This window comes from Molothrus aeneus, chromosome 1 (genome assembly GCF_037042795.1).
Source record: "Molothrus aeneus isolate 106 chromosome 1, BPBGC_Maene_1.0, whole genome shotgun sequence".
NCBI lineage: Eukaryota > Metazoa > Chordata > Aves > Passeriformes > Icteridae > Molothrus > Molothrus aeneus.
The window spans coordinates 62981617-62996551 of record NC_089646.1 but is presented as its reverse complement, the minus strand read 5'-3'; the positions used below and the strand labels follow the sequence as shown (position 1 = coordinate 62996551).

Here is a 14935-nt window from a genome sequence, read left to right as displayed (position 1 = left end):
AGAGAACCAACTTGCAGCAGCTTCCCACCTCTCTGCCCAGCCTGGTGCACGGCCAGTGCCCCATAAAACAGTGTTTGAACTGCAGCTGCCACACTGCCAGGGCTGCTGGCTGACAAGGCTGAGTTGCCTCATCAGAATGCAAAATGCAGAACACCAGGCAGACAGCATCAACCTGCAATGGCAGAAAAGGAACAGGAACATTTCTTTTTCTTCACTCTCATGATTTGAACTGATATGGAAGAAAAAGGTATGCTTTGGCAATGGCTGTTTGTGCATAGAGTTTAAGAAAAGCTGTTCACAACTCAACGTAGTAAAGGCAGCTGTGTAGGAGAGCTGACTCAGTAAGCAAAATGGAAAAAACCCCTGCTTTAAGAATGCCTCATTTTAAAATGAGAGATATAAGAATAAGCAAGGTGCGAAGCAGGTTATTTTAACAGATTTTAATCAAGCTACAAACTTTAGTAGATATAGCACCTCCAGAAAATAATCTAGTCCCCATTGTTTGTGCCTCTCCGAGAAGTCGTCAACTTTTTCAAGACACCTAATTTCACAGCAGTTGCCTGAAAAGAAGATAAGGATAACAAATTAGTGAATGATTAGTCAATGAAAAATGCAAAATTTTCAGCAATAAAATTAGAGGGTTTTAGGAAAGCTGCAAAAGGCAGGCCTCAGACACAGCAGAATTGTGAACAGTGCTAAAGCAACAGTCATGAGATAGGTCAGCAGAAAAATTATTTAAACTGTAGAAAAGGCAAGAGCAAATAGAACAATAAACCTATGTATTAAAGCTTGTCTGAATAGGTCTGAATAGCTTTCTAAGTTGCAGAAAGTTTATCTAGCAAGATACTAGGAAGGTTAAAGCTTAATAATGGAGCTCTGTGTGTTGTCTCTTACAAACAGGTATTGTATTTGAAATAAGCAAGCATTGTTTTAACCAAAGGTACGTGTGCTTATAGTGATTGGATGGAACTACTGTCAATATGCTTTTGCTTTGCGTGATTGGTCAAGAAGATTATAAAGTAAGTTGTAACATTAAGTTTTCTGGCCTGCTGCCTAGATTGTGAGCTGTTAGCATCTTCCCATTATCATAATCATGTAATGAGACTGATGCTGAAAAAATAAATAGCTTGAGGCACTTTCCCAGCAGCCCCATCCTGTTCGCATCTGTAAATAAACCCCCTTGCCGGCGTCACCCTACAGTGCCTAACACAGTGCACTTGGGGGGAATTTTAATGCTCTCTTTTGCACTGGGATGCAATTGTCAATGCCAATGACTCACTGCACACAAACACTGCCAGAGTCTCAGAAAGTTGTAAATTTAAAAGTGAGATATTACAGCACACCAGGAGAAACTCCTAAAATTAAATTCCTGGCATAGCTCCAAATTTCATTATTTTGATGGATTTGAGTTGCACATTTTTAGCATTTTCTTTGAGTGCCACGTTACTTTCCTTCTTTGTCACAAAAGTACAGTAGAAACTGTAGCACGTGTAGGGCTGTATTAAAACCAGGGCAACTAGTTGATGAGGTGCAGGCAAAGACAAAATGGTCAAACAGGACTCTCTAAGACTGCAGCTACAGGATTACTGAGTGCAGTATGAATCCTGGGAGAACAAAAAAGGTACCGAAGGGAGACAAGAAACTGTTTGCCTCTTGGGTTTTCTTCGTATCTTTTGAAGAACTGAGAATTTTCCATGCCAGCAAAAATCCCTGTGGCTAAGTGGTGTTTATTTTTCCCAGTACTTTTCCATGACTCTAGCCTTTAGATAAGAAGCAAATGACTGTATCACTCATCACAGGGCAAGGTAAAGGCATTTAAAAAAGGCATTTAAACATCTTTATGTGTTTTTGAAAAAATTCCTAAGGGTTAGGTGAAATTTTACTCACCAAACAAACTTTTAATTTCGGATTCAGGAACATAAAATGGTGGGCCTGAAAGAAAAGGGTGAAGCTAATCAGAGAGGAGACATGGGAAAAAGACAAAATTTACGCTGCAGTAGGAGAGCCAAGCCCTTCACTCACAGCACCTGGCCTGTAATGGGGCCCCAGGATGTAGCACCATCAGCAGGAAACAGAAAACATGTCCAGGAACTTGTGGCAGCTTGGGAGGCCAGACAGCTTCAGGTGTTGCTGCTGCTTCATCTGCAGCTGCAGCAGGGAATCATGAATGTGATGTGGATATGACCACTCTCAGTGTGCTGTGTGAATCCAGCCTACAATCTCTTTATACTACAGTGGCATGACAAAGGCTAAGAGCTGAACATTGTCAGAGGGAAAGCAATGAATCAAACTGTTCTTGCTTGTGATAGCAAGACCTGTTTTTTGTGGGGGAAAATTATGCTGAAGGGCCCAAAACAGAAAAAGATCTCCTTTTGTGAGTTAATATCAACTAAAAAATCTCCCGCTTCAGTACATAATACAAAAACTATAAAAGAAAAAGTACCTTATGATTTTACAGAATTTCACCTCTTCCAAGTACATTCAGAGTGTGTTAGAGGCTGAGAGAGAGGCACAAGATGGGCAACACATTGGGTTGCAAATACTGGATAAACAGCATGAAGCTGATGTTCTTGGGAGTGTTTCAAGCTCCCGAGGCCAGACAGGATGTTAATAAATGCTCTGACTTCCAGCTTCATTGTAGCAGCTACACTTACAGTTTCATTTCATTGTTAATATACCATGACAGTCCTCAACTTACCTTTAGCATGTCTGAATGCTAGAGAAAACACAAATTTAGTCCCAAGCTTGGTCAATATCTAAACTTTTTAACACAGTTATATACAGTCATACTGGGGTCACCAGCTAACAAAGCTATGCAGATAAAAATCTTGGGGAAGATATTAATGCATCTACAATTTAATACATCTACATCTAATACATCTTTATACAATTTGTATTAGAGCAAAATCACAACATGAGCGGTACAAAGTTCTCACCTTTGTGTTTGTTTGGATCATATGAAACTGTAACAAGGAGATAAGAAGAATTTTTCTCCACTAGGCTGATCATCAAACTGGCATAACTAAAAGGAAAAAATTATACTTTATTATTTTTGTAAAGCATTCAAGCATAGCATTCAAAATATTCAACAAAATGCATTTCTATGCAGACAGAATTTGAACTGAACTGCACAGAGACTAACCAAAACTTGTTTAAATTTCAGCAGCATAAAATTCATGCTACACATGAAAAACATAAAATAAAAGTTGTATTTATTCCCCATAAACAAGCATTTATCTTTTTTTGCACATTCAACTCAAGATTAATAGACAAACTATTCATCTGCCACAGTCTAGAATACAGTACATAGTACAGTCCTAAAATTATTGTGAATTGAAGATTCTGTATCTAATTAAAAAATCCTGAGAGAAGGTTCAATCTAAATTTGGGCTGGCTATAGGCAAGAACAAAAATTTGTAATCAAGGAGAGTGAGGAGGAAAAGAACAAAGACAGAAAAAGTAGATGTGGTGAAAAGGAAATAATAGAATTCAGATGAGCCTTGCAGCCCTGCTTCTGCTGGGTTGCAACAAACCACATTTTTCCCACCAAGAGGCAGGGTGGCTTCCTGAAGGAAGAATACAGCACTCTGCAGCTGCAGCAGATGCTTGTGGTAGAGAAGAGCTTGTGTAGGTTTATCCTTTAAATGAAAAATGACTCATTAACAAGTCACAGGATCAAAAACTTGTCACTGATACATCAGAGAAAAGGCAGTAACAATGCAATTTACTCACCGTTGTCTGTCACATGGATTCACGGCTACAAGAGCTCCTCTGTCCCAAACCCCATCAAACTTGCCAACTATCAAGCTATTAGGAGATAAGGAAAAGGCTTAAAAACAGTAAAAAGGGGCCTTCCTCTTCTTTCAGATACTTTTGTGAGGTCAAAAGGATTCTGCAGGTAGTGATTCCCCTTTCTGTTATGGTGCAGCATTTTTATAATCCAAACCAACAGGATCTGGAACTCAATAAATCCTCCTGGCTCCTTGTCCTGCTGCAATAGCAAAGAGGTGTGGGAATTGGTCGGTGCTTCCCCATCCTTAGGGAATGATGAGACATGGCAGGGAGGAAGGAATGTACTTTTAACACATTTGGGCTATGAGTCTGGGTGTCCAGTAACCACATCCTTCTGTCTGACATGCACTCAGCACATCAACAGTTCTTGACCACCTTCTAAAACCCATGCATGATTTCATATGCAGGCTAAGGAAGCTGCTTTGTTGCTTTACTATCATTGACTCAGCACATTCAGTAACTTTAGACACCTGAATTCCCAGCTACACACCCAGGACAGCTTCAGCTTGCAATTTGTTTAATGCTAGAAAAGCTAAGTTACACTGCCGCTTGCCTTAGTGCAACTCTGCTGCAGACACTAGTTTTGTTCCTGGATATGCTGGCAGATGGCTTCAGTGGCCACCCAAAGCCTGCCAGGGAGTAAGACTATCAAGAAATGCCTTTATTAATAGATGGTAAGAGCAGCCAGAGCAACACAAAAGAATATCTGGGGATAAGAAAGAGCCTTGTTTTTGGTAATTATTAAAATAGGAGTAAGACAGTAAGGTAGTAATTAAGTAAACTGTGTAATTTTAAAGAAAGTTTGAATAAGTTTACTTAGCAAAATGTGGCATGGAATTGTGCAATACCCTTCAGCCTACTGGGCAGGTGTCAGAGTCCAATTGCATCACCTCTGTCTTCATTTCTGTACAGGTTTTGGCTAGGGTAGAGTTACCTTTCTCCTTAGTGGCTTGCATGGGGCTGTGTTGGTGGATTTGGGCTTGAAATCACGTTGATAACACACTGATGAGTTAGTTACTGTAGAGCAGCACTTACACAGCACCAACTTATTTTCTGCTCCACACACCCTGACATCAGTGAGTAGGCTGGAGAATACAAGAATGAACAAGACACTGGGTGGGGACACAGCAAACACAGCTGACCCCAACTGAGCAAAGGAATATTCCAGACCATCTGGTTCCACTCTCAGCAATAAAACTGGGTGGGAGGTTGGTGGATGGGGGCACTGCTTGGCTGCTGGCTAGGCATCAGTTGCTTGGTTTGTGGTGGGCAACTGCTTTCATTTGCACCACTTGTTTTTCTTGGGTTTTATTTTCTTCTCTCTTTGGTTGTTCTGTGTTGTGTATTTTTTTTTCCTTACAACTTTTTGAAATTTATTTTTAATTATTAAACTGTTTTCATCTCCACACACATTTCTTTCTTACTTTTACCCTTTTGATTGTAGCAGCTGTGTGGTGCTTAGTTCCACCACCTTAGCCAGAGTTAAACCATGAGAACTTCTCTCTCACCACTGCTATTTTCATTGCAATGGCATTGCTAAGTCTCTGGCATCTAACCTACAAGCTGATCCTGTATTTCCCACTCTACTGCGATGAGACATGATAACACTTTCAAGTGCTGACTTCTTTTAAAGTTCGCCAAGTCTAAGCATCTAATTTAAATAACCAGCCTTGTAACTGAAAGGAGATTTTTAAAGAGATAGTTAAACAAGCAATGGACGTTCAGGGCACAAAGGAGAGTTTAGTGGGCCAAGTGACAAACTTGATCTTCTGAAGCTTGGAGGCAGTTCTCCTCTCTGCGTAGCTGAGTCTGCTGGGTGACCTCATGCAAGCCACTGAGGTTTTCTGCACTTGGTTTTTCTTTCCAACTTTATTCTGGTCTAACTGGAATGGCAGCAGTGGCTCCAAACATGCATTTCATGTACTTTACTCCCAAGCTATTTCATCAAGGCCTACAGACATCCCGGGCTGCAGGCAGGCTCATGCTGTGGCCTTGTCCCAGTCCTGGTCTCCTGGCTGCCCAGATCTCAGGACCTGCTGAGTGTCTGGGTGCTCCTTGTCCCTCTGCATATCCAATTTCCTTCACAACACAATGAAGCCATGAGGAAAAGGTAAAAAAAAGGCACACAGCTGTCTTTCATAGTGATGCAGATTCAGGACGAAGCTAAGGTATGAGGAAAGTAAGGTATGTAACAAACTGCTGCTATGTGTTTATACGGAAAGGATAAGGAAAGTATAAGGTATGTAACACACTGCTATGTGTTTATACGGTGTTCAGCATGGGTTAGGGACTACTACATCTAACAAAATTTAACATGGAAATCAGAAATTCACATATCAGCAGAAAACCCAGTGGATTTAAGAGGAAACTTGTGAATTTCTATCTCTGGATATGTTTAGCAGTTTCAGTAAATGCAATTTTTGATTTTCTTTTGAAGTCATGCAGCCATAATTGTATTAGGAGGTACAGTAATTGTGTAATATAACTGTTTTACATATGTCCCAGAATTCCCAGAAAGAGCAGTAATTCCTGTTACTCTTTAACTAGCAAGAGTCTTTGAAACGTCCCATTCCGACAAAGGTCAGGAGCACATCTGAGTTTTCTTCTAATGAATGCTAGGCTAATGGAGATGAAAGGGACCTGTTAGTAGGCCAGCCTCAGCAAGAGAGAATTAATTTCAATTTCCATAATTACTGGGTAATTAACCAAATTGTCTGCACACAGAAACTAGAAGTGCATGTGCATTTTTCTATTCACAGGTATCTGCTGACTGAAGTTGGGAATACAGTTCATTCTGCATCCAGAACGTCTATCTGCCAATTTATTTTGTGATGACAAACTACATACTGAATCCAGTGATATGCACTGAAATTGTCAGTAATTACCTACTTTTGTTTATTTCAAAGTATTATTACACTATGTTGTGATAGAAGTTACAAGTTTCACCACACTACTTGCTACAAAACTTATGACTGAATTTTTCAAAAATTTCTGAGAAGCTTAAGCAATCCTTGGGCAACTTGTCAACTCACAGCAAGAAAGATTTAAAGGGATCTACAGTGTAGCAAGTAACTACACTGGAGGGACAAGGTGGGTAAGAAACTAGGCAGTATCTACAAAGTTATGTTCATACACACCCTGTCCGTTTGACACTTTGAAAGACTAGTTACATATATATACCAGTCAAGTCAGCTGCAGCAGCAGAAGTCACAATCATGGTCTACTGTCTGAAAGACTCTGGATTCTAGCAATGAATAGTCTTTTTCCCAGTGTTTTGGCAGACTGAAAAAAAAGAGATCATATAGTAAACTGTGTTCTGGTGTCCTGAACTACCTATTGTGACTGTATGTACTAGTTCTGGAATGCCCATTGAAGTAAATGTTAGGACTTTACCTCCTTCCTACTGAAGAGACATGAGACAAATTCGTGTGCCTGACAGTTGTTTGTAAGAAGAGCAAACAAACACAAAAAACTTCGCCAAAACCTTATACTCTAGGGAAAAATCACATCTGAGTAAGAACTGCAAGAAGAGGGAACTATTGTACACTTCTGGATATATTCTCTTTACTAAGTTAGTCTGAGTAAGGGATTGTGCTAAAGTTTTGCTTCATAGAATTCATCAGTAATGTTAAAGATAATTTGGTTTTACTGTAAAAGCAAAAATGTTTTTTGATAACTTTCACAGAATGGCTTGGAATAAGAAGCCCATTTAAAGATAATTAGTTGTCATCCTTAATTATTAACAATGGAATTAGACTTTTGCTGGAGATTGGCCATTCAAGTTTCTCATACAAATTAATATGAGTTTGGTTACGAGGACCTGACAAATCTTTGCCTGATTCAAATAAAATAATAGTACAGAACAGTATTAATACATATTAGATTATGGAAAATTGTAAAACACTATGAGTATTCCTACCTGGACAAATCATAAATACTGCAGCAGTAGAGGGAAATGTTGCCAGAGGTACTCTACAATAAAAGCAAAGGAAACAATCCTTATCAGCTAACTATCTTTAAATATACACTCATAAGTATATATTTATATTTCACATCTTAAAATATACCCATGCACTATTAAAAAAGAGAATTTTAAAACACATTTATATGCAACGGGGGAAAACACTGAGAAATATTTTTAGTTTTATTTTACTGAGGTAACTCTTCTGATCCCCTCCAGAGAAGTTCTAATCTACCACAGCATGCAACTTTTATCAATCTGTCAAGGCATGCCTCCAGTGTTAAAATACATTCCTTCTACATTCAGGTGCTTCATTGTTACAAGAAGGCCAAAGTAGTAAGTTTAGAAGAATAACTTCTCAGTCCAAAAATACAACACAGAGCTTCCTTTTAGACCTCTCCAGGAGAGGTGAATGATTACCAGTAAAACAGATGCATAAAAGCAGAATGACTTGTTTACTCAGTTATGCCAGCATTGCACGATTAACCACACCAGATCATTTGACATACCTGGAACATTTTTGCTCCTGAAATCTCAGGGACTGGCTCCTCACAATAAGGCAGACCGTGTTCTGAAAAAAAATCCTTCACTGCTTGCTCACTGATTTCCACACCAACAACGCTGTGCCCCATGTCCGCCAGCCTGCACACAAGAGAGAGAAGGCCCAGGTTTACATTGGGCCCACAGGCTGGGCAAAATTTGTATCTCCCATACATCATTTATTCATTAGGGAAAGCCTAGTTTTAGGATGCCCTGATATGTTTAATTCTGACTTTCTGAAGTGTTCACATTATATTGAACACCTGCCTTCCATGATCTGAGCTTAAATTAGCACCACTCAGCCTACAGTTGACGAGGACTTACATGCTTTATTTAGATTTAATGAATTATTAATTTATTCCTACTAACTCAATGAAAACAGGTGATCACAGTGAGAAACTGTCCATTTCAGAAAGGTGCTGTGCTCTGAACTGAGGTGACGAAGGCAGTGTCCACCCAGCTGCCTCTGTGGCTTGGCAGGAACGGGCAGCAAAGGGGGTGCAGTAACCTCTGCGCTTCTGCAGCTCAGCAAAACACCAACGTGTGTCAGAGCCAACAGTCAGCCTAGGGAGTAGGTACTGTGATAAAACCTGATAGCTGGATTACTTGAAGATGCAGTGCAGGTTTTGGTTTGTGCTTCCTCCCTCCAAGAAAAAGTACTGACTTGTATAGGCCCTAATTTTAAATACAACACTCCCTCCCTGTACCACCCCCCCCCCCCAAAAAAAAAAAAAAGTAAAAGTAAAACATGAAGTATAAAAAAAGGAGGAAGTTACATTTAGCCCAAATCCCTTAAATTTCCAGAATGGCATGCCACATGGTCTCTTGAAAATGTTGTCTGACACAACTGACCTCATTGTGGGTAATTTAAGCTGGCATTGCTATGGAAAGCAGCACTGGTAAGGGCATAGATTCAGTCACTCTGTTCATCTAAATTCAGCATTTCCCAAGCTGAACTTGGGACAATCAGTAGGACTTTCAGATCAGACCTTATCCATTCAATTTATGCTACTATACAAAACACCAGTTTCCTCCTCCCTTCAGCTTCCAGTGACACTGCTTTCCTAGCAGTGGAAACGTGGCACATTTCCACTGGCCAGTATAAGGTTGGGAATTCCCCCTCTCCCTCTATCCCTCCCCACATCAAGTAAGATTTTTGCTCTTATTATCTGTGTTTTACCATTTCATCTCTACTGCTTTACCACAAAGTGGGAAAAATATCCTCAGTCCATTCCTGCCATTTAAAAGAACATCCAGATACTTTTGGAGGAGCCTGCAGAAGAACAGACACATTTTATTTAACTCTGTGAGTATTTGTGCTGGCACATGAAAAGCCAAGTGCTACACACTATGCAAGGTAGCATGAAAACTCCACAATGGCACATATGTTATTAGCTCAACCTGTTTCATGCCATTAGAAATAAAAACCTAAAATAAAAGCATTCACTTTCCACTTACACAGCAAGAAAGTCAATTTCACGTAATTCAGAAATCAACAGATTTCTGTTTGTTCTATTTTCTGTTTGCCTTTGCAAATAAACAGTCCAACCAACCCACCTCTAAGAAGGTCATAACAGAGATTTTAAACAGAAAGATCATGAAACTTCTGCATCAAGCAAATCACTTCTACAGGTCTTGAAAGACAATATAATCAGGTTTGATGTTTTAGGTCCTTATCTTTTACTGCATGGTAGTTGCTCTGATGTCCTCTGCACATAGTTTCAAGGCCCAGTTTCACATGAACAATAGTGCAAAACATCTCCATCAGAAAATTTAAGATTTTCTAGCCAAACTGTCCAAGCTCTAAGGTTTAAAACCTGATTCAAGAGTAAAAGCTCTAAATAAATTTCAATACTTTCTTTTCTCTGTCCTTTGACAAATGTAGGTCACAAAAATATCGATATTAATTTTTGTTTCAAAAACAAACATTAATGTACCTATGTAAGATGATTTGCTTTTTGCAAATGTTCCATTTTCAATTAAGAGTTTCTCGAATGAGCCAAGCCAGTCATCTCATGGCATTACTTAAAACAGCTTAGGCAGAAAAGTGAAGTCACGTACGGATGCCCTTCTTCCTTGTGAAACCCGATGTTACCCATTTCCCATTTTTCTAGCCATTCCTCCTCTGTCACCACTCTGTCTTTCTGAGACCCAACATCAGAGGCTTCCAGGAGCCCGGATGCATCCGCTGAGTGGTCCATGTCTCCAGGGAGCGCTCGTAGCTGTGAAAAAAGAGAGACGAATTACCCCCACCCAATGCATAGTTTGGAACTGGCTCTTACTTCCTCGAAACGGACAAAAATTTAGTAGATTTCAAGAGATCACCGTTTGATGACAGTCGCAATGTACCGAAAGCGACACAGCCATCAGCACACTCTTGGCTCCCGATAGACTCGGCCAGACCCCGTTTCCCGGCGCGGCTGAACGGGCCTGCCCAGCACTGCGGGTCCGCCGGTGGCCTCCCTTTTCGCACCCTTCGAGCAGCCCCCCTACCCCGGTAACGAAGGAGGGAAATGCCGACACTTCTCTCCCGTGAAACCCGTGGGCAGAAGGCGGGGGCGGGCGGCTGCTGGGGCTGGGGGACCCGCGGGGTGACCCGTGGTGGCTCAGCGCCGCCGCCCCGCTCAGCCCCCCCGCCCGGGCCGCGGCAGCCACGGTACCTGCACGGCCGCGGATCCCGTGAGGGCGGCGGGGCTGGGGCGGTGCCTCCCCGCCCTCCCCCTCGCTACGCACCGCGGAGAGCGGAAGCAGCGGCAGGAGGAGGCGGGCTGAGGGTGCACGGCACCGGGGAGGAGGAGGATGGCGGTGGGGATGGCGGCGACGGTGAGTGACTCCCTCCCTCAGCTGCAGCGCCCACCGCGGGGCCGCTTGTTCCTCCCCGGGCTGGCGGGGCAGGTGCCAGCGCTGCCCCCGTCCTCACCTCTCCGCTTCACTCTTCCTTCCCCCGTCTCTTTCTCACTCCCTCCCTTCCCTCCCCCTTCTCCACCCTTTTTTCCCGTTGCAGCTCTAGCAGGAGGCGGCGCGGACACGCGTGAATGTGGTCTCCGGCCCCCGAGTGACCCGGCCCCGAGGTGAGTGCCAGGCGCCTGCCCTGCCGGCGGCACCGCCCCCGCCCGGCTCCGGGGCAGCCCAGCCGCGGGGGCTCCCCTGCCCGGGGTGCCCCTCGGGACCCCTGCCCGCCCTCCCGCTGCCAGCTGTCACAGCCGCGGCCCGGGCGGGCGCTGTCAGCCGCGGCCGGCGGGGCTGGGCGCCGCCGCTCGACTCGGGCTGAGTTTTAGAGGTGTGTGCACTCGCCGTGTTAATCAGGCTGCTCTCGCTTCCTCCCCGTCTCTGACTGTGTGTCTGTGTGGTTTCTTTTCTTCATTTTTTTTTTCTCTTCCCCAATGACAAACTTGCTGCCAACTGTGCAGGTAAACCCCACAAAGCTTTCCGATATAGGCCACGCATTACAGACGGATGAAACGTTATTGAATGTGACATTCACGCATTATGCATCCCTCTCCTTTTAAAGGGCTTATTTTCTCAGCCAGTAAGATGTCTACAGGACAGGATGCAAAGTCATGTAAAGCTTCGTAGAGTAAGCCATGTTTGTTTGTTCTGTAAAAACTTGTGGTTTTTTGGGAGGGTGTTTCTTGGTTTGTCAGGGGAAGTGGGCACAAAGTATCATACACCTGATTTTTTTCTCCCTTTCTCCCCACCTCCCTCTTACCCTTATTGAAGGGGTAAGAGCAAAAATATGTCTGCAATACTGTACAACTGATCTCTGCCTTTCAAAATGGGCAGCCTCTCTGAATCTGAAATATTTTTACCAAACTTCCTAGTGATTGACACTTTTTCTACTCACCTACATAATGCAAAATTCACATGTTCTTTTACCTTCTTGGATAAAAGGGCCCCACAGCAGCAGCAGACTGTGATCACCTGATGGTCACCAAAATGAGTCACCTGGTGCCTTGCTCACTACTTCTTCCTCAGTTGGAAGCTTCCAACTGTAAGGACTATGGCATGTCAGAACAATTATTTACCATCAGAAGGCTAGGGGACACAGAGAGATACTGTTGTGCCACTGATACATAAAGAAAGCTCTAGAGGGGAAAAGCCACCATTTTCAGCAGTTTAGGGAAATCTCATATAAATTGGTAAGTTACAGTGAAGCAGTGATTTTTTTTTTTTGGTCAGAGATCAATAGAGATTGACTTAATAACTTTTTTCCTACCTCTGGCTAGTTGTAATTGGAGGTGATACATACAAGAAACAAAGTTTGATTTTATATTGGGTTGTTTGATGTTTGAACTAATTTTCCTAATGTGTGGATACCCTCATGTGATTTGTCTTCCTCTCACAAATAATTTCTCCTATCTTGAGAGGAGAATGAAGCACTAGTTTACTTGACTTGAATCAGCTTAATATAAAATTTTGTAAAAATTCCCACTCTCCTCTTGTTACCTTGATTTTTAATGGAATTTCTGAACAAAGATACTGCTGCCTTGTCCATCACTGACAGGTTGAATAAGGAAGTTGCATCCTGAAACAGGGAGAATTGAGAAGTCTCATATATATATTAAAAAAATTACAAATTGATCACTATTACAACAAAATAACATTCATGTTGCAGTGCTGTGGTACAAGGGGTTAATTTCCACTTAATTTCTCTATGTTGTAAAGCACTCTTTAGATTTACTTCTTCCTCTAGGCTGTCTTTGTGCTTTACTCCCTGTGAAAAGAATGCCTTTGATTTTAAATATGCTTTCATATTTCTGCATCATACTTTCTCACACTCTGTGGTTTCCAGTTTGCATGGTTAACTGTGGTCCATTCTGTGCTCCTACCAATGCAGTCAAAGACAGCTACAGAGCGCTCATGCTGTAAATATTTTATTTTGTCCTGTGGAATACTTAACAACAAATTTTGTAATATTCCAATCACAAATGCAATATAATGGCAGTCCAGATTTCAAATTCTTATCTCTTTCCATAGGAGGCTGTGCAAGTCTTGGAACTGGTTGCTCATCTGGTATTAAAAGTCTCTTCAGTACACTGTTTGGAAAAGTGCTTTACAGTGCAAATCTCTTGCTGCCAATAAATCAGTAGTTAGCAGCATGAGTGTTACTCCGAGTGGTATTTGAATGCTTGCATCAGCATTGAGCTGTTGTCTGTTCACTTTGCCAAGCCAAATTCCAGTCCAGGTCTTCACGTAATGCAAATCAGATTATTGAAATCCAGGATATGCTGATCTGGAACAGCCTGTCAAGAGATACTCAGGGATCTAATCTTAACACCGAATTTAGTTTAAAATAGTAGTATTGTTCCTTTCCCCCAATGCCTCATTCCCATTTTCCTCTCAAATTAACAGTCAAGCTGAACAGATTCTTACCTAGGTAACTCTGTGAAAAGTAGTATTGTGAGTGGCTGTGATTAGCTCTGCAAAGTCAAGCAATTTAAATTAATTAATTATTGCCTACCTTTTTTCAGCTCTAACAATACAATGTCAATGGGAAGAGTACGAACGAAGAAAAAGGCATGTTCTTCAGATCAGTCTCCAGACAACCTTCCTGTGAGGAGTTCTGGAAGACAGGTATTTATAATAATTTAAAAACATGTGAGTTTGTACTTTGCTATTTTTTATTTTCTGTTGTCATTTGTAAAGAAAGTGGGCTTCCTTGTGGGTAAGTCAGGTCTTAGACTACTTATCCACAGAGAAGGAGAATGAGTTAGTTCTGTGAATAGGCAGGTCAAGTGTCTCATTTTGCAAACAATATTCAGAAAAGATAAACACTCTATATAATCTGTAAGTACTTAATGTGTTAAAAATACAATCACAGATTTCTGTACATTTAGACAAAGCTGTCTGCCCATCCAGACAGAGACCTAAAACAACATAATACACAGTACCTTTGAGGCCCAGAAGAGACATTTGGTATACAGTTTTGTATCCAAAAAAATGCCTGTATCCAAAAAAGCCTACCCTAATATTTTATTTGAGGCACAGATAGGATTGCCACTTGTAATTAGTACCAATAAGTATTTTAAAAGAGGAGATTTTCTGAAGGAGAAATAAAATGAATGCATGAGGCTTGACTCCTTGATGGAGCTTAAAATACTATTTAAACTGGAAGTTTGCTTATAATTTCTTCAGTGCCATCAATTAGACTAAGGCAAGAAATTTTTAGATATTAATGATATTTCCAGTCTTACAGTGGGCTTGGAGGTTTTTTTTTGGCGGGTTTTTGTTTGGTTTTTTTAGTGGAAAAATCTGACCTAATTTGACAGCTGTTTCATGCTGCAGCTAGTTCACAATGGCTGCAAAGATTTTCGTTAGGGTTGTTTTAACTATGGGATGCCACTCACAAGCTGCAAAACTGTCTGAATGCTGCTTTGTAGAAGATGCATTTGTGTCATTTATGGTCAGATTCCAGCTATTCTTTATTAGGTGAAGAAGAAAGCAGCTGAAGCAGCAGATGATGATGATGAAGCATCAGAGAAGAAATATAGAAAGTGTGAAAAAGCTGGATGCACCGCAACATGTCCCGTTTGCTTTGCCAGTGCAGCAGAAAGGTTTGTTACTTTTTATTTGCATTTTTTCATAGACTTTCTAAACCTGCAGCTGAAGTTTAGGATTCTAACTATATTCTGAAAAATCCCT

The 14935-nt window shown here is 41.5% G+C and overlaps 2 protein-coding genes across 4 annotated transcripts in view; one reads left to right on the top strand and one right to left on the bottom strand.

Annotated features, from left to right (window-relative positions):
• Positions 1–425: 425 nt before the first annotated feature.
• On the bottom strand, positions 426–11235 carry TPMT (thiopurine S-methyltransferase). 3 transcript variants are annotated; one of them, XM_066558088.1, is made up of 9 exons: positions 11214–11235; positions 10355–10515; positions 9474–9566; positions 8263–8395; positions 7712–7764; positions 3733–3807; positions 2937–3022; positions 1888–1932; positions 426–560 (listed from the first exon to the last, which is right to left on the bottom strand). In XM_066558088.1, the coding sequence occupies exons 2-9, from the start codon at positions 10492–10494 to the stop codon at positions 445–447; spliced, it is 741 nt and encodes a 246-aa protein (XP_066414185.1). In that variant the 5' UTR covers positions 10495–10515; positions 11214–11235; the 3' UTR covers positions 426–444. The 3 variants fall into 3 exon arrangements, with proteins under 3 accessions (XP_066414185.1, XP_066414194.1, XP_066414178.1); XM_066558097.1 differs by lacking the exon at positions 11214–11235 and adding an exon at positions 10954–11061; XM_066558081.1 differs by lacking the exon at positions 11214–11235 and adding an exon at positions 10643–10675.
• The window catches only part of KDM1B (lysine demethylase 1B), a 27488-nt gene continuing 23609 nt past the window's right edge, over positions 11057–14935 (top strand). Inside the window, exons 1-4 of the mRNA XM_066558069.1 lie at positions 11057–11116; positions 11298–11364; positions 13765–13867; positions 14723–14847. Of these exons, the coding sequence (XP_066414166.1) occupies positions 13778–13867; positions 14723–14847 (215 nt within the window). The 5' untranslated portion in view covers positions 11057–11116; positions 11298–11364; positions 13765–13777. The remainder of the gene's footprint in view (positions 11117–11297; positions 11365–13764; positions 13868–14722; positions 14848–14935) is intronic.